The 24,930-nt window shown below is 44.9% G+C and overlaps 1 protein-coding gene across 1 annotated transcript in view; it reads left to right on the top strand.

Annotated features, from left to right (window-relative positions):
* LOC137545765 (beta-1,4-galactosyltransferase 1-like) overlaps positions 1-24,930 on the top strand; it is a 61,300-nt gene that overhangs the window by 17,713 nt on the left and 18,657 nt on the right. Inside the window, exons 4-5 of the mRNA XM_068267361.1 lie at positions 6,173-6,360; positions 24,704-24,826. Of these exons, the coding sequence (XP_068123462.1) occupies positions 6,173-6,360; positions 24,704-24,826 (311 nt within the window). The remainder of the gene's footprint in view (positions 1-6,172; positions 6,361-24,703; positions 24,827-24,930) is intronic.

Genomic DNA, 24,930 nt, shown 5'->3' with positions numbered 1-24,930 from the left:
AGTCCAAGAGTAGATAGAACGTTTTAGAGGGTGGACACAGGGAGCTAGAGGAAGAGGTTGCGAATAGCAAGAAAGGAGGACAGCAGGAGTTGGGTCGGGTCCCCGGGTCTAATCTCAGCTAAGGCACTATCTGCATGGAGTTTGTATGTTCTACCCGTGTCTGCATGGGTTTTCTTACAGGCACTCTGGTTTCCTCCCATATCCCAAAAACATACGGATGAGTTAATTAGATTCCCCCCTGAAAAAAAAGGGCCCTAGGCTACGATACATACACTACATGATACATACATAGACATTAGATTGTGAGCACCTCTGAGGGACAGGTAAGTAGCAAAACAATATACGCTGTACAGCATTGCAGAAGATGTTGGCGCTACATAAATACTAAATAATAATAAGAGAAGGTTAGAGAGGGACAAAATGTGGAGGGAACACGAGTGTGAAAAGAGAGCAAGAGGTAAAGTGGAAAAAGACGGAGAGTGGACTGAGAGCAAAGAAGGCTAGAGAGTGTTATGCTTTTATATACTGCAGGGCTAATACAATACTATACCAGGCACAATGCTGCAGAGTATATAGTATATGACAAGCCTGCCAGTGCTTCCCCCCCAAATCAACTCTCTGTGCCAATACTCTATGGAAGAGCACTCTGCTGGGAAGCCTGTCATAGACATCACTGTGCAAATTCCACACATTCCATCAGAGCAGACGCTGTAATAAAACAATTAAGAGCATACCTAACGCTTATTTACCTAACTTGGCAACCAAGTCTGCAAGTATGCTCGCACTGTCCCTGTCTGTCACATAACGGGCTGCCTGTCACAGCACGCTGCCTTCTTCCTCCAGTGACTGCTTCTCACCCCACGCAGCACAGAGGTCTGCTCCACAGTATGAACACTGGGCAGCATGTGCAGTCAGTGATGAGCAGGCACAGAAATCATTACGGGCACACAGAGGATCAGCAGCAGGCATAGCTGGCCACACTGTTCTACACACTTCTCTCCAACGCAGAGTGTTGCTCCTCCCTCCAGTGTGATAGGCTGGAAACAGCAGCACAGCATTGGCTAGAGGGAAGCAAGTGCTGTTTCTATTGGCTAAATTCTCCTGCTCTTTGTCTAGGGCAGGACAATCAGTTCCCGGGGAACAGGCTGACGTTTTTTGACACCCCCCTCAGCTGATGTCACCCGGTGCGGTACGCCCCCCTGCGCCCTATTAAAGGGACGCCACTGTGTCTCTGTTCTGTTTATTGTCTCTGTTCAACTCTTTCAGTCTTTAGATCTCTGCAGCAATGCTCTACTAATGCTGGGAATACACAGTTCGTTTTGAACGGTGTAATCGAGCGCAGATGGCAGCGCTGATAATTTCCGACCTGTCCGATACCCGCACGGATTGATTCCCCACTCGATACCACGGGCAAGACCATGGTCAGAAACGAAGAGAAGATAAAGAACTGCCCGCGGGGACGAGCGGTAATCGATCCGGCCGCGCGCGGCGCGAGCGGGGACTTGCCGCAATCTATTGTGCGGCTCAATACACGGTTCAAAACGAATCGTGTATCCCCAGCATCAGAGTTCTGCTTATGATGTTCACAGTTGGTTCCTATGATTGCTGAACTTGACCTTCATTTTATCACCCTAGTTGGCCAAAAAAATATCTAAAGCTGGCTATGCACACATTGATTTTGAACACTGATTGAATCTTCCAGTAATCTATTGCTCATACATATCCAATCGATTAGCTTTTAAGCGATATTGTGCTGTTTATCAATCTCTGTGGTATGGGGCAGGACAGGAGTGGTGGGGGATCGATGGTCCATAACTTTGCTCTGCATTGAGCAGTACAGCACTTGCAGTTTGATTGAATATTGATACAGTTCTGCTGAAGCCTATCAGAATTAAACTTGCTGTGATAGAGGTTGATCACTAAACAATTGAATGGACTAATGATCGATTGGCTAGACATATTGAGGCATTATTGACCTGTGTATGACTAGTGAGAATGAGGGAGCAAAACTGACTAATTTGGTCTTGCAGTGAATAAACACCAATATTGCTTTACGAGATCCTCACAACCCAAATGCCTGGTACACACCATGCAATTTCCTGTCAGATAGATAGGTCAAATGGATTATTTTTGACAGATCTGATCGTGATTCGATTCTGATTTCCGATCATTTTTCTGATCAATTTTGTATAGAAGTGTTTGGAAAATGATAAGAAAAATGTTTGGGAATCCATTCTGACTTTTCAGAAATAATTGATTCAAGTTCAACTCATCTATCTAATGGAAATTGCATGGTGTGTACAAGACACTACAGTCACCTTTGCCACCTGGCAGGCTTAGGCAACAATAAAGAAGTACAAGGGGCCATCACATTTTCGGTGTATACAATCATGAAGTTGATCTTAAATCTGCCTTGCTGTACACACTTTTGTTGCCAGTGGTTTAGACATTAAAGGACAACTGTAGTGAGAGGGATATGGGGGCTGCCATATTTATTTCCTTTTAAACAATACCAGTCGCCTTGCAGCCCTGCTGATCTATTTGGTTGCAGTAGAGTTTGAATCGCACCAGAAACAAGCATGCAGCTAATGTCAGGTGGAGGGGGGGGGGGTAATTTTATTGCTCTGCTTGGGGCCCTGCATGGTCTTAATCCGGCTCTGGTTCACTCAGATCCATTCCACCCAGGGAGGTGAGTGAGAGCAGGGGCTGCCTGCTGCAGAGACTCTGGCAGCACGATTTTATCCTGGTTTTAGGGACGTTTTAAAAAGACCCTAAAATCCGGTAAAGTAAGCTTAACGCCAGGGAGATTAAAGGGAACCTGAAGTGAGTAGCTTATGGAGGCAATGGAGGCTGCCATATTTATTTCCTTTTAAACAATATTAGTTGTCTTCCAGTCCTGCAGGTCTTTTTGGCTGCAGTAGTATCTGAACTGCACACCTTCAACTAGCATGCAGCTAATCTTGTCAGACTCCAGTTAGAAACATCTCATCTGCACGCTTGTTCAGGGTCTATGGCTAAAAGCATAGCCAGTACTGCAGCTACATCGCCTCCATGCTCAGTGTGCAATTAATAGGCAGTAAAACGGGCCAATGGTAATGGTAAAATTTGCCAATAAAGATTGGATGTGTGTATGTACCTTTAAGGTAGTCATACATCTAGTGTTGATGGGTAGATTTGACTAAGAGACAGATCTCTCTCCGATTCTGATCAGAGAGAGATCTGTCAGCTGCCCAAACACCACAGGCCGATTCCCGATCGATCTCAGCATGAAATGTTGCAGGAAACGGGCTGGTGTCACCACTCTGTTGCCTCCCCGTCCCTGGAGCTGTCCCCTCATGTGTAAAATGTGCCCTCCATCCCCCAAAGCCTGTGCTTGAATCAGTGGTGGGCCGAAATTTCGCACGTGCGAAATTTCGCATCAAAATTTGCAATTACGCATCGTAATCGTTATGTGAAATTTCAGAGAAAATTGTAATTCATTTCATATGTAAAAGTAGTATTTAAAAATTTCACGTAATTTTTCGCATAATTTTCACGAAACTTCGCATAATTTCATACCAAATTTAGAGGTTAATAGCAAAGACCCCATACATGCTATTGCTACCAAAATTGCTACATATGTTAAGCAGAGTAGTGGGTACAAGTCACAAAAATAATTTTTTTAAAAAAGACCTCGTAGTTTGTGAGAAACTCGATTTTAAAAATGCAAAAACAAAATGGTTTTTAAACTGTCATTTTTCTGAGTTTAAAAACCATTTTTTACTTGCATTTTTAAAATCTAGTTTCTCAAAAACTACAAGGTCCTTTTGCAAAATTCTTTTTTTAACTTGTACCCACAATTCTACTTAACATATGTAGCAATTTTGGTGTCCGTAGCATGTATGGGGACATTGCTATTCACGGCTAAATTCGGCAAGAAATTACGCAAAATTTAGCGAAATTTTATGCGAAATTAAAGATGACTACACGAAATCAATTGAATTTGCAAATCCTAATTATGTATTAGCGTAATTGCAAAAATTTACACTAAATTTTGCGAAATCGTAATTTGTTGATTACATCTAGCGTGAACACTTTACCTGTCAGTGTCTCCATCTCCGCAGTCTTACATACATGCGCCTCACGTGGTTGCTGGCTTAACCTGGGTGCGTTTGTTGCTAGTCCTGGTACTGTGCGCCATTTCTGCCACGCACCTGATTGAGAGTGTCTGCCCGACATTTTGCAGCATGTCTGATCGATACATGCGACCAATTTCAGCCCGAAATTGGTCACATCATTGATCTGGCATACTCTTTGCGGCACCAATTTTAATCCAATTCGATTATAATCGGATGGCCGATGGGGCGCCATGTCGCTAGATATATGGCCATCTTTAGTCTGTTTAAGGAGATTTTACAATTTCTTTTTGTTTTTTACTTCTTTTTTTCTGATAGGTGGAGCTCTGGTGAGTTTTCATGCTGAAGTACATGTAAATAAATTCTATAATGGAAAAGCTGACATATTGGTATTTCCTAAGTAATGTGTAGTCAGGTTTATGAGTTTATAGCCATACACTTAGCTAATTACAGGCGCTTATCAAAAAAAAAAAAAAAAAAGAACAAGAATTGTGGACCAAAGTACACTCATTTTGCTATACATTCTGTTTATGAAAGGTGCTTAAAGGAACAGTAATAGCATGGAACTAGATGCAATCTAGCATCTACTGTAAACAAAAACAAAAAATAAATAAATAAAAAAAATTAGTGTGTACCTTGCTTTAGCACTGCGGAATAAATGCCAGCACTATATGCAAATGCAAAAAAAACCACCAAAAAAACAACAAAAAAGTATTATTTTGATTAGATTTGACTTGCCCAATTCCACAGCTCCCAATTGTCCCTTTTTGGGGGGAAACTAATGCCTTTGTTTTTATTTCTTTGCCCCATTTTCAGGTCTGACATATAAACATATGTATTTTTATACTTTGAATATATGTTTAATTGACTCCAAATTGTATTTTATCATTTGAGGGCTGGTTCACACGGACGTCTGCGCGGCGTCACGTTTGATGACGTGCGGCGGCTGCGCGGTCAGGTTTTCAGCAGCCTTCGCGTCGCGTTCGGATGCGGTCGCGTTCTTTCTTCCCCTAGGGGGACATTACCCGTCGCGATTGGCCGCCCCTGGAAGCTACATGTAGCTTCCAGGGGCACCTCGAACGCAAGCGAAAATCGGGACCCGAATGCCACATTTGTGTAAACACGTGCAAAAGCTCGGTGCTAACGCTCCCATTCACTTGAATGGGAGCGTTTAACGCGACGTTCCGAATGCTTGGGGTAAACTCTTCGCAAGCATCCGTCTGAACCAGCTCCAAAGAACACCTGAACATTAGCACACATGAATCTTTGCACACCTGAACATTTAAAGCAAAACAGAACTGGGCAAAGCAGATGAATTCTACTTACCTGGGGCAACTACCAGCCTTGGAGTTTTTTGAGGCCCCTCAATGTCCTCTGGGTCTCCTCCGTTGTGCCACTGTCACCCCTAATTAAGCATGTGCTGTCTCAGCTGCGTGCCTCCTCGATTTCACTCCAATAGTCAGGGGCAGTCTGACTATAAGAACTTGTAACAGCGCATGCGCAGAACACTCCCGGCTACAGGAGAGCAATCGAGGAAGGCACACAGCATGCATCGTAGCCCACAACCCAACTTGGTTGGAGACTTAAATTAGGACTTGCAGTGGCACAACACAGGGAACCTGAAGGACACTGAGAGGCCTCAACAACTACAGGGGGCTGGAAGAAGCCACAGGTAAGTAAATCAACTTTTTTCTCTGGTTCAAGTGTGCTTTAAATTAATATATTTCTGATTTCCAAATGTTAATATGAAGAAAAACTAATGATGATAGAAAGTACCGGTGTGTTTTGAACTATAAAACAATGTCTTCTGCTTATGAATTCTCTGTGGTATGCGTGAGTAGGGGATGTGGTGGTGGTGTGATTAGAGGTGTGGCAGGGGCGTGTCTTAATCTTAAAAAGTTGTGTAGGAAGCAATTCCAACCAATGTACAATTTGCATTAAATCTGCAAGCGAGCTGGAATTATTAGGATGTCATTTTATGTACCAGAACATATGAAATGCCTTAATATTTACTATTGTAATTTTAGCTAATTATTGTTTTTAATTGCTGCTTACAGAATGGAGACGCAAAATTCAACAGAGCCAAACTGATGAACGTGGGGTTTGCAGAGGCAATAAAAGATTATGACTACAACTGCTTCATTTTCACTGATGTTGATATCATTCCGATGGATCAGAGGAATCTCTATAGGTGCTTCAAAAACCCAAGACATATGGCCAACTCTCTGGACAAGTTCAATTTCAAGTAATAATTCTCATGACACTTGTTGTGCTACTGCAGCCCTGTACATCAAGCCATGCTTTGCTATGTATATCCACACACAGACCAGCTGGAACAGCAATTAACAGGGCAGGATTTACCATAAGGCACTGTAGGCATCTGCCTACAGGCGCCTTGATGATGGAAAGGTGGCTTACTCCCCTCCCCAAGTGCTTCCTTCCCACCTTGACCATGCAGAGTCCCGAGATGAGTGTAAATGAGAGGTTACTCACATTTCACTCGGCATTCCACTAACCAGATATCCCTTCAGTCAGGGGCACCTCTAGCTACCTAATACTTGGGGGCACCTATAGCTAATTAATACTCAGGATAGCTCTGGCAACTTAATACTAAGGGGCACCTGTAGCTACCTATGACAGGCAAGGGAACTAAGGGTGAAGTGTTTGAAGGTTTATGAAAGGCAAAGTCTAGGGTGCCAGGACATCTGTGCCTATAGGCTCCTTTGATGTAAATCTGGGCCTGGGAATCAACAAGTCTTCTGAACAGCATAGCTTGATCCCATGCAATCATGCAGTATCACAGTAGTATCACAGTGCCATCTACAGGCCAGAGGCAAGAACACCACATTACTATATTAAAGTAAAGTAAATTAAAGTACTTGAATTAAAAAGGGCACCTGAACTGACACGTGACATGATGTGATGAACATGTGTATGTACAGTGTCAACAATACAGAGGCTTGATGATGAACAATACAGAGACAATACAGAGGCTTAATTTTACTGATCCTAATGCCAGGGTAGCATCTTCCGGTACTTTATTAGTGCCACGTGTGGGTTACCATGATAACATGCACATTGCTATGAAAACGCATGGCATACGCATTATGCCGTGCGTTACCATAGCAATGTGCAGGAGAGGAGCAGAGTATGAAGATGGGACCCAGACAATATTAAGACAACAATAGAAAGGACAACATGAAAAAAATGGCTATTCAGTGCACATTAATGGACAATTACGTTCAAAGATGGTCCGTGTTATAAAACAAATCAATTTTATAATTCACATTTTTAAAAAAGCCTTAACTTGGCTACAATACACTAGAAAAAGCTATGAAAAAGCATTGTGCCTAATCGCAGAAAGTCCCAGGGGCGTCCGCCTGTCTATACTAATTACAACCCAGGATCTGGCAATTTACGTATGGTGCCTTAATTAAATTACCAGATCCTGGGTATCATACAGTATACCAAACACGAAATGATTGCTCACTCCCAGACAGTACTCTGCCACTTATATAGTCTGCAGACTGCCAGCCAGCCAATAAGAAGTGCAAATACATTACACCTAGTCTGCAGTATTAAAGGGGCACTATGGCGAAAAATAGTAACATTTAAAATGTGTGCAAATAGACAAATAAAAAGGTGTGCGTTTTTTTTTTAAATAAGCCATAAATTACTTTTCTTCTATGTTGCTGTCACTACAGTAGGTAGTAGAAATCTGACAGAAGCGTCAGGTTTTGGACTAGTCCACCTCATCATAGGGGATTCTCAGCAAGGCTTTTATTCTTTATAAAGATATTCCCTACAAAGGTTTTAAACAATGATGCTGGCCAGCTTCCCTGACTGCTACACAGTTTTTTTGGCAGTTGGACAGAGCAACTGCCATTCACTAAGTGCTTTTGAAAATAAATAAATCCCAGAGAATTCCCTGTGAAGAAGAGTTGGACTAGTCCAAAACCTGTCACTTCTGTCAGATTTCTACTACCTGCTATAAGTGAAAGCAACATGGGAGAAAAGTAATTTATGGCTCATTTTACTCTGGAAAAAACATACTTCTTATTTGTTTATGTTTGCACATATTTTACTTTTTATAATTTTTCGATGTAGTGCCCCTTTAATTGAGCAGAGACTGAGCAATTCAGCCAATCATTGGAGAGGGTTCAGTCGCATATAGACAAGGGCTATATGACCAGCAGGGGGCACCAGTGTGCAGGAAACTCCCTCTCATCTGCCCCCCTCCTAACTAAACTGCTTAAGGAGCTGCAATTGAAGTTAAAACACTAGTGCACATGACAGGCGGGGGCCCGAGCACTGCCACTGCTCAGGACCACCAAACCAGCATGTAACACTATAGGGGAGTGCAGGAACTCACCCCTACCACTCCTTCAATTTACCAAACACAAAAGGAATGCTCACTCCCAGACAGCACTCTGCCACTCCCAGACAGCCAATAAGAAGTGCAAATACATTACACCTAGTCTGCAGTACTTATTGGCTGACTGGCAGTCTGTAGACTATATATAAGTAAGTGGCAGAGTGCTGTCTAGGAGAGAGCATTCCTTTTGTGTTTGGTAAATTGAAGGAGTGGTGGGGATGAGTTCCTGGTGATGTCATCTCTGGGGATAGAGTGACCAGACGTCCTGGATTGCCCGGGACGCGTCCCGGATTCGGGGTCCGCTGTCCCAGGCAGCATGAGGTCCCGGGAAACGTCCCGCTTTCAGCAGCAGGACGTCCCAGGCCTCGGGACTCTGGCAACTCTATCCTCTTCTCTCTGTGTGCTGACACCGATCGTTACAGAATGGCAGACCTGAAAAACAAAATGGACGCACTCAACAGCCATCTTGATGCACTCACCACCTCGGTGGAGAATTTCATCAAGGTGCTGGACGGTCATCGGACCCAGATCACTGCTTTGTCTGGGTCCATACAGGTCCTTCAGACGACTGTGAATGCAGTGCGATCTCCTCCAGTTACAGACTTGCGTATGCCTGTACCTGAAAGGTTTCTGGTCATAGATCTGACTTTCAGAATTTTAAAAATTGAGTAATGTCGTATTTTGAGTTAAGACCCAATTTATCAGGAACTGAGGCACAGAGAATTACATTTATTAAGACCCTTTTGTCAGGGGATTCTCAAACATGGGCATATAGCCTTCAGGTAGGGCATGAGGCTTTGACGTCAGTTGAGGAATTTTTTAAGGCCATGGCCATAATTTATGATGATCCGGACATTGCCTCCACTGCTAAGCGGAAGCTTAAGACTTTGCGTCAAGGCAAGGATCCGGTAGAAGTCTACGCAGCTGAGTTCAGGAAGTAGTCTGTGTCAGCTAGGTGGGGGACAGTTGCATTGTTACACTGTTTTTTATCAGGGTTGTCAGACGCAGTCTCTGATTTGATGTTGGGACACCCTGAACCAAAATCTATTGATGAGGCAATCGCTTTAGCAGTACGGGTTGATCGCCGTTTACGCTATCAGAAACAAACCCGGGGTAAGAACACTGTAAGATATGTCTCCTACGCCTCTCCTCCACCCGTCTCACCTCCGCCAGAGCCAATGCAAATTGGACAGTTAAAATTGACACGGGTGGAAAAGAATCGCAGGAAAACAGAACAGCTCTGTTTATACTGTGCAGAGGAGGGTCATAAGGTGCAGAATTGTCCCAAAAAGTGTAGTCAGAGGTAATACCCTAGGCGCGCAGTCATTACCTCTAAACAATAATCGTCTGCTCCTTCCCTGTTCTGTCACATGGGAGGGCCAGACTGTTACCACTGAAGCTTTCATAGACTCTGGTTCAGCGGCTAAAAATTTTGGGGTTCCATTACTTCCATTAGACCAACAGATTTTGGTCACTGCAGTAGATGACTCTCCTCTGCAAATTAGACATCCCCTGTCTTGGACCCCGAAGTTGAGGTTCAGTGTTGGGGTGCTACATAAAGAGAGTCTACAGTTTCTTGTCCTGCGTATGGCAACCTCCACCGTTATTCTTGGCATGCCATGGTTACAACTTCACTCCCCTCAGATAGATTGGGTTTCAGGTCAGCTAACGAGCTGGTCTACCCATTGTCATCATCACTGTTTAGCGAAAGTAACCGTGGGTAACACCAAGATTCAGGTTAAAGGTGTGCCAACCCAATACGCAGAATTTGCTGACGTATTCTGTCCCAAATCAGCAGATAAACTTCCCTCCCACCGTACCTTCGACAGTCCCATCGACTTAAGATCTGGTTGTATGCCTCCTAGGGGCGACCTCTATAATCTATCTGGGCCTGAGAAACTGGCAATGCAGGAATACATCAAAGAAAATTTGGCTAAGGGTTTCATCCGTACCTCTCGTTCACCAGCAGGGGCAGGTTCTTTTTTGTAAAAAAAAAAGAATGGAGGCCTTCGTCCCTGCATTGATTATCGAGGCTTAAACAAGATTACTGTAACGATCGGTGTCAGCACACAGAGAGTATCTGATTATTGGTGATCAGCAGTATCACCGACAATACAGATATATACCTGATTATTAGTGATCTGCAGAATCACCAACAATACAAGTATGGCTAACCTCTGGTTAAGGCTGAACTATAGCCCAGCAGAGTTGCTAAACCAGCGGAGCTGGTGCAGTAAAACACCTCACCAGTGGTGAGGGCCCACTGGCGAGCAGAATGGTCAGGCAGGCAAGGGTCAGCAACAGAGAGGTACGTATCGGCACAAAATCGTGAGACAAGAGAGTAAACGGTAATCAGGCAAAGGTTCAGCAACAGGAAGATACGTATCGGTACAGAATCGTGAGACAAGAGAGTAAACGGTAATCAGGCAGAGGTTCAGCAACAGGTAGACAGATAGACGAAAGTACAGGATCAGAGTGCAGGATCAGAGTCAGAGGAAATAGCTAAGAGTCATACACAGGAGATCAATACAGTAATAATATCCTAGTCTGGGTGTGAAATCCGTGGCATCAACACCCGGGAACTAGTCTATAATTAACAATAGCAATACAGCAATATCCTAGACTAGGTGTGAAATCCTTAGTATCAACACCAGGGAACTAGCCTAAGGTCTGCGCGCTAACATGCAAGTATTCACGACAACAGACAATCCTACAATGAAGCCCGGAGGCTTATGAAGCAGAGGAGACCCTACTGGCACGCCCCCTTGAATCAGCCAATCCCGGGCGCCGTGGGACTCCTCTGACGTCAGCCGACCGACAGGTCAGCTGACGGGCTTCCTCCTCGCATAAAGGTCCCGTGTGTGCGCGCGCGCGCGCGCTACGGCAACCCCCTGCCCGAACAAATGTTCCGCTCTCAGCGTCCTGGACGCCGAGGGTACGTATGGCCGCATGGAGGCAGCTGAGGCGGCGGTGCTGTTCGCCCGCAGCTGCCTCATTTCTCACAATTACAGTGAAAAATGGTTATCCTTTACCCTTGATTGACGATTTGTCCACTCAGGTTACCAACGCCAAGATTTTCTCGAAACTAGATTTGAGAGGCACATACAACCTAGTTCGAATTAGGGATGGTGACGAATGGAAGACGGCCTTTAACACACCCGACGGGCACTACGAGTACCTAGTGATGCCCTTCGGGTTGTGTAACGCCCCGGCCGTCTTCCAGGAGTTGATTAATGAGGTATTCAGGGAGGTGTTGGGGAAGTTCGTCGTAGTATATCTGGACGATATACTGATCTTCTCGTCCAATCTCTCGGAACATCGAAAGAATGTTAAGTTTGTCCTAGGGAAGTTAAGACAGAATCTGCTTTACGCTAAACTAGAGAAATGTCTTTTCGAAGTAACCTCTGTTGCCTTCTTGGGGTACATTATCTCTACGTCTGGCCTCTCTATGGATCCTGGAAAGGTTTCTGCTGTCTTGGAGTGGCCTGAGCCTGTGGGACTGAAGGCGCTCCAAAGATTTTTGGGCTTTGCCAACTACTACAGGAGGTTTATAAAGGGGTACTCTACAGTGGTCTCGCCCCTCACCAGTCTTGCCAAGAAGGGGGCTGATACTTACCACTGGTCAGCAGAGGCACATTCTGCCTTTTCTATACTGAAAAAACTGTTCAGTTCTGCACCCATATTAAGACATGTGGATGTCACCTTCCCCTTTATCGTGGAGGTTGATGCCTCAAAGGTGGGGGTGGGGGCTGTATTGTCTCAGCGATCGGGTTTGCAGGGCAAACTCCACCCATGCGCCTACTTCTCTCGTAGGTTTTCACCAGCAGAGAAAAACTACGATACAGGCAACCGGGAGCTTTTAGCCATCAAGTTAGCTTTTGAGGAATGGCGACATTGGCTAGAATGTGCAGAACATACTATCACAGTTTATACAGATCATAAAAATCTGGAGTACATAGAGAGCGCCAAGAGACTTAGCCCCTGTCAGGCCCGGTGGTCTTTGTTCTTTTCAAGATTCAGATTTGTAATTACGTATACCCCTGGGAGTAAAAACATCAAGGCCGACGCCTTGTCCAGGTGTTTCGAGCCCGAGACAGTACAGCCCTCAGCCCCTGAGACCATTCTACCTCAGAAGGTAGTTTTGGCAGCCACTGAGACCTGGAAGGATTGGACAGTCACTCTGAGTCCTTACCAACAGGATGTTCCAGAGGGGAAGCCTGATGGGGTTATGTTTGTGCCACTACCTTTCCATCTACAACTCTTACAGCTGTTTCATTCCCACAAGAATGCTGGTCATCCCGGGTCTACCAGAACCCAGGATTAACTGGCCAGATGTGCTTGGTGGCCTACGTTGGCAACAGATTGTAAGGAGTTTGTAAGAGAGTGTGCAGTGTGTACTAGGAGTAAACCTTCTCGTCAGGCTCCTGTTGGTACTTTACAACCCTTACCAGTCCCAAGTGAACCATGGACCCATTTGTCCATGGATTTTGTGGGAGAACTCCCCAGGTCTGAGGGCAAGACGGTCATTTGGGTGGTAGTAGACAGATTCAGTAGGATGGCTCATTTTGTTCCATTGAAAGGACTCCCCTCGGCCCAGGAATTGGCTGATCTCTTCATCCAGCACATTTTCCGGCTGCATGGCATTCCGGAAAATGTAGTGTCAGATCGGGGAGTCCAATTTGTATCTAAGTTTTGGAAAGCCTTTTGCCATCAGTTGGATATGTACCTTGCATTCTCATCAGGCTACCACCCACAGACCAATGGCCAGACCAAGAGAGTTAACCAGTCCCTAGAACAATTTCTCAGATGTTATGTTGCAGATGCGCAGTCAGATTGGGTAAAATTTTTGCCATTTACAGAATTTGCGCACAACAACCTGAAAAGTTCCTCTTCAGGATTTTCCCCATTCCAGGTAGTGTCGGGAAGATCACCCAAGTTTTCCCCATTGCCGGTGGTGTCTACACCATTCCCGGCCCTGGAGGATTGGCAGAGGGCTTTGAAGGAGATTTGGGGAATGGTTAAGAGGAACTTGGGGAAAGCTTTCCAGACCCAGAAAAAAACAGGCAGATAAAAGGCGGTTTGTAGAGTGGAAGTTCTCTCCGGGGGACTTGGTGTGGGTGTCCACTCGGCATTTGGCCCTGAAGCAACTGTCACCCAAACTGGGTCCTAGATTCATAGGACCATTCCCAGTGACCAGAAAAATTAATAATGTCACTTATGCAATTGATGAGCCAGCATGCGAGGTGTGAGATCATTCCATGTGTCTCTGTTGAAGCCGGCAGTGCACGTGGATTCCTCTCCCCCGTGATGGTTGATGATCAACCTGAATATGAGATTGAAAAGATTCTGGACTCTCGGTTAGTGCAGAATTCCGTGCAGTATCTGGTCCACTGGAAAGGATATGGTGTGGAGGAAAAAACTTGGGTGCCAGATTGTCGCATGCATACGGAAGAATTAAAGAAAGAATTTCATGACTCACATCCGGAGAAGCCTGGTGGGAAGTGTCCGAACATGGCCGCGATGTTCGGGTGTTCGCGCCGAACTCCGAACATAATGGAAGTCAATGGGGACCCGAACTTTCGTGCTTTGTAAAGCTTCCTTACATGCTACATACCCCAAATTTGCAGGGTATGTGCACCTTGGGAGTGGGTACAAGAGGAAAAAAAAATATTTGAAAAAGAGCTTATAGTTTTTGAGAAAATTGATTGTACAGTGGTGGGTGAGCGGTGTACTACTATTCCCAGCAGCGACACAGAGCACAATGCTATACAGTGGTCGGTGAGCGGTGTACTACTGTTCCCAGCAGCGACACAGAGCACAATGCTATACAGTGGTGGGTGAGCGGTGTACTACTGTTCCCAGCAGCGACACAGAGCACAATGCTATACAGTGGTGGGTGAGCGGTGTACTACTATTCCCAGCAGCGACACAGAGCACAATGCTATACAGTGGCGGGTGAGCGGTGTACTACTGTTCCCAGCAGAGACACAATAACTGGGGGGACCCTGGCTAGCCTGGCTGGAGAGAGAACTACCCTGCCTGCCTACCCAAAGCTACACCCACAGACAAATGGCGGAGAAATGACGTGGATCGGGTATTTATTTACCCGAACCACGTGACCCGTTCGGCCAATCAGAGCGCGTTCGGGTCCGAACCACGTGACCCGTTCGGCCAATCACAGCGCTAGCCGAACGTTCGGCCATGCGCTCTTAGTTCGGCCATATGGCCGAACGGTTTGGCCGAACACCATCAGGTGTTCGGTCGAACTCGAACATCACCCGAACAGGGTGATGTTCTGCAGAACCCGAACAGTGGCGAACACTGTTCGCCCAACACTAGCTGTCACTCACCCCTTGAGTGCTCAGTATATCTGTACTAGCAGTGACACAATTCCACCAAGTGTCAGTTGTAACTAGGACTCCTGCTCCTCAGAGAGCCCGGCCTGTTAGCAGCTAGTGGCCTCTTCCCCTGGAGTCCCCTGGCTGCAGTACAGTCTATTATCTGAGCTCCAGATCCCTGGTTGCCAGGTTCTCACTATTCCCTCTCTCAAGGAGATAGTCCCTGCACTTCCCAGGGCCACCTGCCCCTCAGGTGGTTCTTGGCCGAGCTGCCTGTATCTTCCACCTCACGGGAGATAGCCTACAGTTACACCAAACACTTACACTTTATTAGGTGTCCAGAGGTTAGTCATACTTATATTATTGGTGATTCTGCAGATCATCCATAATCAGGTATACATCTGCATTGTTGATGATTCTGCAGATCATCAATAATCAGATTCTCTCTGTGTGCTGACACCGATCGTTACAATATATCTCCAAAACCGTACAGATTATGTTAAATCTAATAAAAATTTTAAGTCGGTCAGAATTTACAGAGAACAATATCAAACTTGAGGGGTCAGACCCCTGGGGTATTAAAGGGTTACTTTAAATCTGTCTTACTCCAGTTCTGGGAGTCCGATTGGTCAGGAAACCTCTCAGAACCAGCGCCATGCGGAATCCCACAACCTGTGCAGATTTTATGGGCATAGAGACTTGCTTTGCCATGAATTATGAAGAAAATGTGAAGAAAATATGAATATAGGGAATTTCTGGGTCACAGTAGGTAAGCTGCTTCCAGAGAGACTTGATCAGATCTGTGCCTTTTGCTGCTCTGGACAAAGGTGTGAAAGCTGGAGCCCGCTTGTCTCTCTAAAGGTGACCACACACGATACAATAAAATGATCCGATTTTACGGTAATTCGGTAAAAACGATCGTATCTCCCGAAAAAATCAAAAGCATTTGTTTTTATTCGACTGAAAAATCCGATCGGATTTCCCATTTTCTTCGATTTTTATCGATCCGGAATGCCAGATATTTTTTTTCAATCTTTCTAAATATTGTATGGTGTGTGTTAGATTGCCAAGTTATTAATATACCGTACACACCCTAGCAATTTTGTTAGAGTATCCAATCATTTTTAGCATAATTAGGGAAAAAATTGAATATACGTGTGTGGTATATTGATCATATTTTTGAAATGTTACAATCAGTCACAAAAATGTATTGCAATTCTCAAATTGAACAGATATTTAAGAAATTGTATGGTGTGCGGCCACCTTTAGACTCAGTTTTATTACATTTTGTCAAGCAGAAACTAGATTGATGGCATCGTCACCCAGCAGGGGTGATGGGGGACTCCTTTGAACTTCTGCTAAAGAATTTCTAATTACCTTTGCAGGAAGAGGTTCCTTAATGACACCATTTGAAGGAGAAAAAAAAAAAGTTGATTTAAAAAAATGATATTTACCTTGGAATTTGCGTTTGTGCCTTAAATGGCGCATACACGGTTTTCTTGGGAACCGCATGGGCGTCACACAGACTTGTACATAAGACCTCACAGAGGGCAGCCCAAGGAAGAATAACCAACTGGGAAATATGGTTCAAAATTCAGAACTGAAACAAAGCTACAGCTGGGACCTATAGGCTGATGGATTCCTCTTTACTGACACGCAATATTGCATCAGTTTTTATTACTTTTCTGGTTATAGTATTACTGCCTTGCCTATTTTTTTTTTGTACTGCAATGAGTAATTTAGTACTATAATGAGTAACTACTAGCTCACTGTATAGAGGCTGCTGGCAATCTATGTAGAGGTGAATTGGAAGAGATAACGGCCCATATGCAATTCACTTTTTCACCTGAGTTTTCTCCTAGGTGATATTTTAAAACTTGTCAATAAAATCCGTTTTAAACCACCAGCAAGCAAGAAAATACTCAAAATAATTTTGCAAGTACCTTTTCATCTACTTTTTAGTACTTTTTAATTTGTAAAATGCTGAAAAGTTATTTTAAAAAGAAGTTGAAATATTATCTCCTAGGAGAAAACTCAGGTGAAAAAGTGAATTGCATATGGCCCAACATATCCATCCATTCTGCTCTTCCCTGATGAATAAACCTGTCAGTGTGTTCTATTTTATGATCACTGTGGGCCCTGTTCAGTTCATTTTTTTTGTTGGAATGTGTATTTAGCAACAACAGTCTATTATTAGCGCTGCGTAATATGTTGGCGCTTTATAAATACAATAAATAAATAAATAAATTATGTTTATATGCATTACTAGCTGTAACCACAGTGTGGCTGTGTGTTTTGTAACATAGGTCTTACATCCTGTGTCTGTAAAGGAAGCTGAGAATAAATATGTTTCTTCTTCTTGGTGTGTAACAGCCATGACAGCCATTAGCCCTGAGGTCTTCTGAATAATATCTGTTTCTCCCGCACTCTACATTGCTCAGAATAACTCAGAATAACTTTGACAGAATAACCTTTTTACCTACTTGTTGGTACTTTTTCAATTATGGAGTGCTTAAAGGCCATTTTAAACAGAGGATGAAAAATGTGCTCCTAGGAGAAAAATTTAGAGAAAAGGTGGTTTGAAAAGGGCCTATTGGCTTGATTCACTAAGTTGCACTCCTAAAGCAGTGCAGTTTAGTTTGAGCAGTGTGAATTAAAATCTTCAGCACACGCTACGAGCTGTGTAGTGTGCGCCTCTAACTTTTGTGCACTCCATTATATATAGTGGCCGCTCCTTACTCCTGCTCTGAGCCCTATTGCATCCTGTAGCTGTTTAAGATGTGATCCCTGCACTTTGATTGGCCCAATACGCTGCCTGTCAAGTGACGGGGATCACGTCCTAAACAGCTACAGGATGTGATAGGGTTCAAGGTGAGAGTAAGGAGCAGCCACTATATACAAGGGAGTGCACATAAGATAGAAGCGCACGCTACACAGCCCGTGGCATGCGCTGAGGATTTTAACTCGCGCTGTTCAAACTAAACCGTGCTGCTTTAGCAGCGCAGCTTAGTGAATCAAGCCCAGTTTCTGAGAAACCATTACAGGGCTTTAAAAAACACATTTGCACAGGCAAGTCTTGAGAAAGCGCGGCGTGGTCCAGGCAAAACATGTAGGCGGAGCTTGTTGATGCTCTCCATGTGATTGGTTTTGGAGTGCTCCAACCATGGACTGTTTGACTCTACCTATAGCTCAGTTCCAAAATGCCGTTTTGCTGGGTGGCTCTCATCTGAGCATGTAGGGCCATGTGGGTACCTGAAGACCTCTGCTGGCCCCTGGATTAAAGATCCGTTTGTGTACTTATAAGGAGTGATGAGATCTCTCTGTGGCTCTTATAAATCTAATTGCCCTGGTATAGTTAAAGCAGGACGCGAGGCACTAATCCATTGCCAGATCTGGTGTCCATAGTGAGAGTGTGGCACTGCAGTGTAGTAGTGGGTGGGTAGGGCCAGTCCCGTTTTTCCTGGAGGGCGGCCTGCGATGGTTGGTGGGGTCTCCTGCCATTTGTTCATACAGTGGAGTTTTCTTTTAGTAGGGTGGGAAGCTCGGGTAGATTTAGGGGATGATTATCCTGATCTTTACATGCTTATGTGACCAATACATTTAGCCTTTTTTTAATATACACAGGTGAGGCCTACCTTTTAGTAAACACAGTTAAGTTTGCTCTAACCTTCTTAGCGGTAACCCGCCGCAGAGGATATCTCAGCCCCTGGTGCGGCGATTTGCCCCATTTAAAGTGCTGTACGCGCAGCTACAACTTTGCGTCGTCCACACGCAGCGGCAGAAGAGCCCCCCTCACTAGAGCCCTGTGCTGCCCAGACCAATGACTTCCGGGCAGCGCTAAGGGCTGGATCGGAGGCGTCTGACCGTCATTCCGATCGTCGCCATGGCGACAGGAAAAGCCAAACAGGGGAACGCGTTATATATGCTTTCCCCTGTTTGCTATTGATGCCGGCGACGATCGCACTAGAGGGACACATGCGCCCTCTAGTGTTGTTTCATGTAGCTCCCACTCTGGTAGCTTTACATGAAACAAAAAAAATAATAAAAAAAAATAAAAATTGGCAGAATTAATGAACCGCCAGGAAGGTTAAGCTTCATACATCAGTAGAAGGCATACCGCCCAGCAGGGGGATCAGGACTTGATCCCTCAAAAAACATTGCAGGGCTATGCAGAGGATGTACAGAGGCTAACAACAAATTAGGTTGCTATATACAGTAGGTGGAGGGGGGGGGCGGGGGAGGAAAGCCAATAGAGTGGCACACAAGGAGCATGCGTGAGGGGTGAGTGGGGGGAACAATACTCTCAGCCAGCAATCAGACAAGCGTCGGGGCATCAGGGCCACTGTACACATGCTAGATCTCTCAGCAGAGGCGGTCATCGTTGGCCATCTTGGTTTAGTTTAATCTAGTGTGTGTAGGCAGCTTTACTTTGTGTCTTTTGAACTCTGCATTCTGTAGCAGACACATGCTTGTATAATAGACAAGGGGACATGATCTGCATATGGAGGAAAACAGTTGTTTGCCATCAAATGGGTCCTTTACAGTAATAGTGGTTCAAATCTGGAATATCTTACCTCAGGAAATAGTTAACTTATAACAAATGCTATATCTGCATTTAAAGAGGGCTTGGATGCTTTCCTTGCATTGAAGGACATCTATGGCTATAATTACTAGATAATTCCGGGTAGAGTTGATCCAGGGATTTATCTGACTGCCATCTGGAGTTGGGAAGGAATGTTTCCCTTTTAAGGCTAAATGCCGCAGGCCTGTAAAGGTTTTTAGTGATCTCTGGATCAACTTAGATACGTTGACCATACGTCCCGCTTTACCCGGGACGTGTCCCGCCTTCGGGGGGCGCTGTCCCAGGCTGCATGAGGTCCCGGGAAATGTCCCGCTTTTACCAGCGGGACATCCCGGCCTCGGGACTCTGGCCACCGTACTGAATGAATGAGCCTCAGCATCTCATAGACGCTGCGCTAGTTTATTCCCCGCAGCCCCGCTCCAGCAGCCTGCATTGTCCTCCAGCAGGCACAGGCAGAGCAGGGCTACGGGAAGATGGCGGAGCCCTGTACTGGAGACTATTTGTATCTCCAGTACAGGGCTTCGGGCGCCATCTTCCCGTAGCCCTGCTCTGCCTGTCAGCGCGGGAGATTGGAGGAGGATCGTCCGGGGGAGCTGCACGCCAGAGGCCGGCCGGGAGCGAGAGGAGACTTCTGTCAGGTGAGTAAATGCTTTTTTTTCCAGGTGAGATGTGCCCACATTACGTTTATTTTGTGCTGAAATGTTGCCCGCAATGCGTTTATTTTGTGCTGACATGTTTCCCGCAATGCGTTTATTTTGTGCTGAAATGTTGCCCACAATGCGTTTATTTTGTGCTGACATGTTGCCCGCAATGCGTTTATTTTGTGCTGACATGTTGCCCCCATTGCATTTATTTTGTGCTGACATGTTTGCCCACAATGCATTTATTTTGTGCTGAAATGTTGCCCACAATCAGTGGCATAACAATAGGCCCTGCAGCCCCTGCGCCCGCTCGTGGCCATTTTGTGGGGGTTGGAGGGGTGGCAGCATGAGGGGAAAGCCTTGCCCACAGTCGGCGGGGAGAGGGGAAGTCCCCCCCCCCCTCCCTCACCTCGGGGCTCTCCCCTCTGCGCTCCCCTCCAGCTAGATACAATGTGGGCAGTGGGCAGCGGGCAGCGGCGGGCAGATACATACCTTCTTCCGTGCGCTCCATCGCAGACTTCTCGCTCAAGCGGCTGACATCACTTCCGGAAGTGACGTCACTTCCGGAAGTGACGTCAGCCGCTAGAGCGAGAAGTCTGCGATGGAACACACGGAAGAAGGTATGTATCTGCCCGCCGCTGCCCGCTGCCCACATTGTATCTAGCTGGAGGGGAGCGCAGAGGGGAGAACCCCGAGGTGAGGGAGAGGGGGGGAACTTCCCCTCTCCCGTCGACTGTGGGCAAGGCTTTCCCCTCATGCTGCCACCCCTCCAGCCCTACAAAACGGCCACGAGCGGGCCCCAGGGGAGGGGGGGGGGCGCTCTGAAATTCTGCAGGGGTCCCGGTGGGGCCTAGTTAAGCCCCTGCCCACAATGCGTTTATTTGTGCTGAAATGTTGCCCACATTGCGTTTATTTTGTGCTGACATGATGCCCACATTGCATTTATTTTGTACTGACATGTTGCCCACAATGCATTTATTTTGTACTGACATGTTGCCCACATTGCGTTTATTTTGTGCTGACATGTTGCCCACAATGCGTTTATTTTGTGCTGACATGTTGCCCACATTGCGTTTTTGTGCTGACATGTTGCCTATTGCGTTTAAGTTGCCCACGTTGCGTTTATTTTCTGGTGTCTGGTGTAACTGTTGCTGCATTTGATATTTAATGGTCATAGTTGGCTATGTTTGCTGCTTTGGGGTTACGGTATACTATTAAATAGCAGCACACAGTTTCTGCACACCCATGATGCGAATCCTCGTTTGACCACATCATGGCATAAACACTGCTTTCTTATGCCCCGCCGTTACATCATTATGTTAGCTCTGCCCATACAATGTCATGGCCATGCCCTCCCATTTTTAGCACCCCCCACCCCTCTTCTTGGCGCGCCGCCCTCCCCCCGCCGAACCCCCCCCCCCCCCCCGCCCCCCCGTCCCCTTCCCCGTCCCAGGTTGAACCGACAAAAATCTGGTCACTCTAACTTAGATATGTGCAGGTTTAGGACAGTGAATTTTTTCTTCTGGTTAAACTTGATGGACAGATGTTGTTTTGCAACCAAACTATGTATCTACAGGTATGTAACATACATTTGAACACATAGCTTATCAGTCTATCTGATACCTGGAACCTGTTTTATCACCATATCCATAAAACTTATCTCACCAATTATCTCTCCTTATCTCTGTCTTGCCTTATCTATGATATAATCATACCATATCTGGGCGTGTTTAAATCCAGACTGAAAACTCACCTGTTCAGTTTGGCATTTGCAGAAATATAACTTTTGTTGTGTTAATACTTCATCCTACTACCAACTACTGAATCTGAGAGAGCCTAAGCGCTTTGAGTCCTATGGGAGAAAAGCACTATAGAAATGTTACTGTATTGTACAGTATTGTATTGTATATCATTCAGCACTTTGAAAGCCAAAAGAAAGAAAGAACCTAGAATAAAGTTGGTTAAACTTGGCCGCTAGATAAAACTCTGCTGAGGCGGCTGAGAAAGACCAGCAGGCCTTTGGTTACTCCCGATGCCCGTGCAACCCTGAGCGCATTGTTCTCTTCACTAACTCTGCCCATGGAAAGACATGCACATCATCCTTCATCCCCCCCCCCCCCCCCCCCCCCATAGTACCAATCTGTACCAGAACTTGGCAAAGAGCTATTGCCTGAGGGATCCCAATCCCCGCCGGGGGACAGTGATTCATAGTGTACACATAGCTTTAGTTGTTCCTGATCAACTTACCTTTGATAATACTTTTCCTACCTTATTTTTAATACTTTTTTTTGCTTTTTTGTTTAAAAAACCTTAATACAGGTAGTCCCCAGTTAACGAATGAGATAGGGACTGTAGGTTCATTCTTAATATGAATCTGTTCTTAAGTCGGAACACTGTGCCATCTCTGTCCTCTGTGCCCCATGGACCTCCAGTGTCCCCCTCTGTGTCACCGCTGCCCTCTGTAACTGCTTGTACAAGTTAAAAAGCCATTTTTCTTTGAATTCTTAAAATCGATTTTCTCAAAAACTACAAGTCCAATTTGCAATAAAAATGTTTTTACTTGTTCCCATGGAAACACAGAATCTATGCATTCGTATCAGCGGGTCATTCATAAGTCGGGCGTTCGTCGGGGACTACCTGTATAGACAAAGTGAAAAACAGGTAAGGGGGCTGATTCACTAAACCCGATAAATTGTAATACTTATATACAGTGCTTGGCAATTTTACATGCATTTACATAAGTAGCGTAGCAACTCGCGTTATGGATACAACATGTGCATTACTATTACAAAGCAACAAGTACCTGGTATACATAATGCAAGTTGCGCTAATAGATCACAGGAAAAGGAAACGTAATAGAAAAGCATTTATAAAACAAAATGCATTAATGTTATATTGCAAAAATATTTTGTGTTGGGATTTAAAAAATGTAACTAGATTGGAGTGTAACTACATTGGGCTGGACCCCCCGCAGAGATCTATCAGCCGCCCAGGAGCTACGGTGGTGTGGAGAGTTATAGATTATCTGCTTCCGGTGGCGACACAGGTCCTTTTCACTACCTCACTAGTTTACAAGTGCCAATGAAGCCAGCCAATCATCATGCGGATTCCATCCCATGTCTTGTAACATGGGCGGAAGTTGCACTGCCGGCATGATGCAACCATTTTGACCCTCTCCAAAAAAGGGAAAGGGCAAAATACACCATGCTTTCTATCCCAGAAACCAAAGAATGTGGTCAGGCTAGTGTGTGGAAATGGCCGATGATCTCTAGAAGAGCCTAGTATGAAGGGCCCACATTGTCATCATGGGACATTTAGGCTAGGATTTAATACGATAGGGGAGTTTAATTTTGGAGAAAAGAACAGGACTACTGTGTCTTCTTGCAGAGCTGCATTGTGTCCTTTGTCATGCGATATCTCGGCTACACATGCTTGCAAGTAATCAGAAGGGCAGTACTTGATGAACTATCCCATTGTTAGCCCAGCTTGCCTGCAGAACACAGCATAGCTGGTGGACTATAGACTCGTGTCTCCCACAGTTCTCCACTCACGCTCATCAACTGACCAGATAACGTTTTATCTGTATTCTTTTTCAACCTGCACCTTCTTCCTATCAGGAAAAAACTAATCATTCACATGTCCTTCCCTTCTTCCACTCAGAAAGAACATTTCAAGGTACTGTAATGACAATCTTTGTAATCTGTTCTAGATAAACATTAACAAGATATCATCCTAAAGATTAATTCAAACGTTGAGGGCATAAATGTTTTTATGAATTTACACATCTTTCCTAAGAGCCGGCTCCCACCACTGGTATCATTTTTCAAAGCAAAATTGAACAAATGGATCCAGTACAGACCTATAGGTCTGCTTTCATTTTGAATTAAAAACGGATCTGTTTGCTGCGTTGAAGCAAATGTAATGCGAAGTCCAGACCTGCTGGTGGAAACGCATCCCACCCAAATGCGAACACAATGAGAAAGCATAGCAGAGTGGACACTGAACTGGTCTGCTCTGCTCACTCAGGGGCCGAACGGACCATTGCAAGTGGGTACCAGCCTTAACTTCTACATAATTTCTCCTAAACCAGAAATCTTGGACAAATATGATCCATTTAAGGTGATCAATTTGTAACCTATGATTGGCTGGTCTGTGTACTATTTCAGCCTATGGGCTAAAACAGGAAGCAGAGGGAATATGGTCATTTTATGACAACCAAATAGAAACATATAAATCGATAACATACTTCTTGGTTTATTGCTCTAATATGTTATTGCTTTTTTTGGTCTAGTAAATAGCTGCAGAGAATGTTGGAAGTTGATAATGCCCCTTCCTACCTCTCTCATTCCTGGCAACTGTGTTCCATATTTGCTTGGTGAAGTGGAGAACAAGGAGAACAAGTGCAAAATCTAGGAAATATGTGCTCAGTATTACCAAGATTTCCCATCCCTGACCATCAAATTTATGTCCTTATCTTAAAGCCACCAAACACCGTTTCCTCTCCTTGTCTTGATGAATCTCCAAGGGGACTTAGTAGTCCACACTTTATCCAGTACAAGAAAAAAAACTTTTGGGTGGAAATGGACCTTACCATATACATCCTATAATACTGATATTATTTATTTATTAACACTGTCTTTTTTTCCCCACAGATTACGTTATAAAACAGTTTTTGGAGGAGTTGTGGCCTTCAGTAAAGAGCAGTTCCAGAAAGTGAATGGTTTCTCCAATGTGTTCTGGGGTTGGGGAGGAGAAGATGATGAACTGTATCAAAGGTTTGCAAATGACCTTCATTATTTTTTATAAACTCAGGACAAACCGGACATGCCTAACCAATGATCATAAGCTTGACTGGAGCCTTCTTAAAGAGAAGCTAAAG

The sequence above is a fragment of the Hyperolius riggenbachi genome, chromosome 1 (genome assembly GCF_040937935.1).
Source record: "Hyperolius riggenbachi isolate aHypRig1 chromosome 1, aHypRig1.pri, whole genome shotgun sequence".
NCBI classification, from domain to species: domain Eukaryota; kingdom Metazoa; phylum Chordata; class Amphibia; order Anura; family Hyperoliidae; genus Hyperolius; species Hyperolius riggenbachi.
The sequence above is the reverse complement of the archived record's forward strand: the minus strand, read 5'-3'. Positions and strand labels throughout refer to the sequence as shown.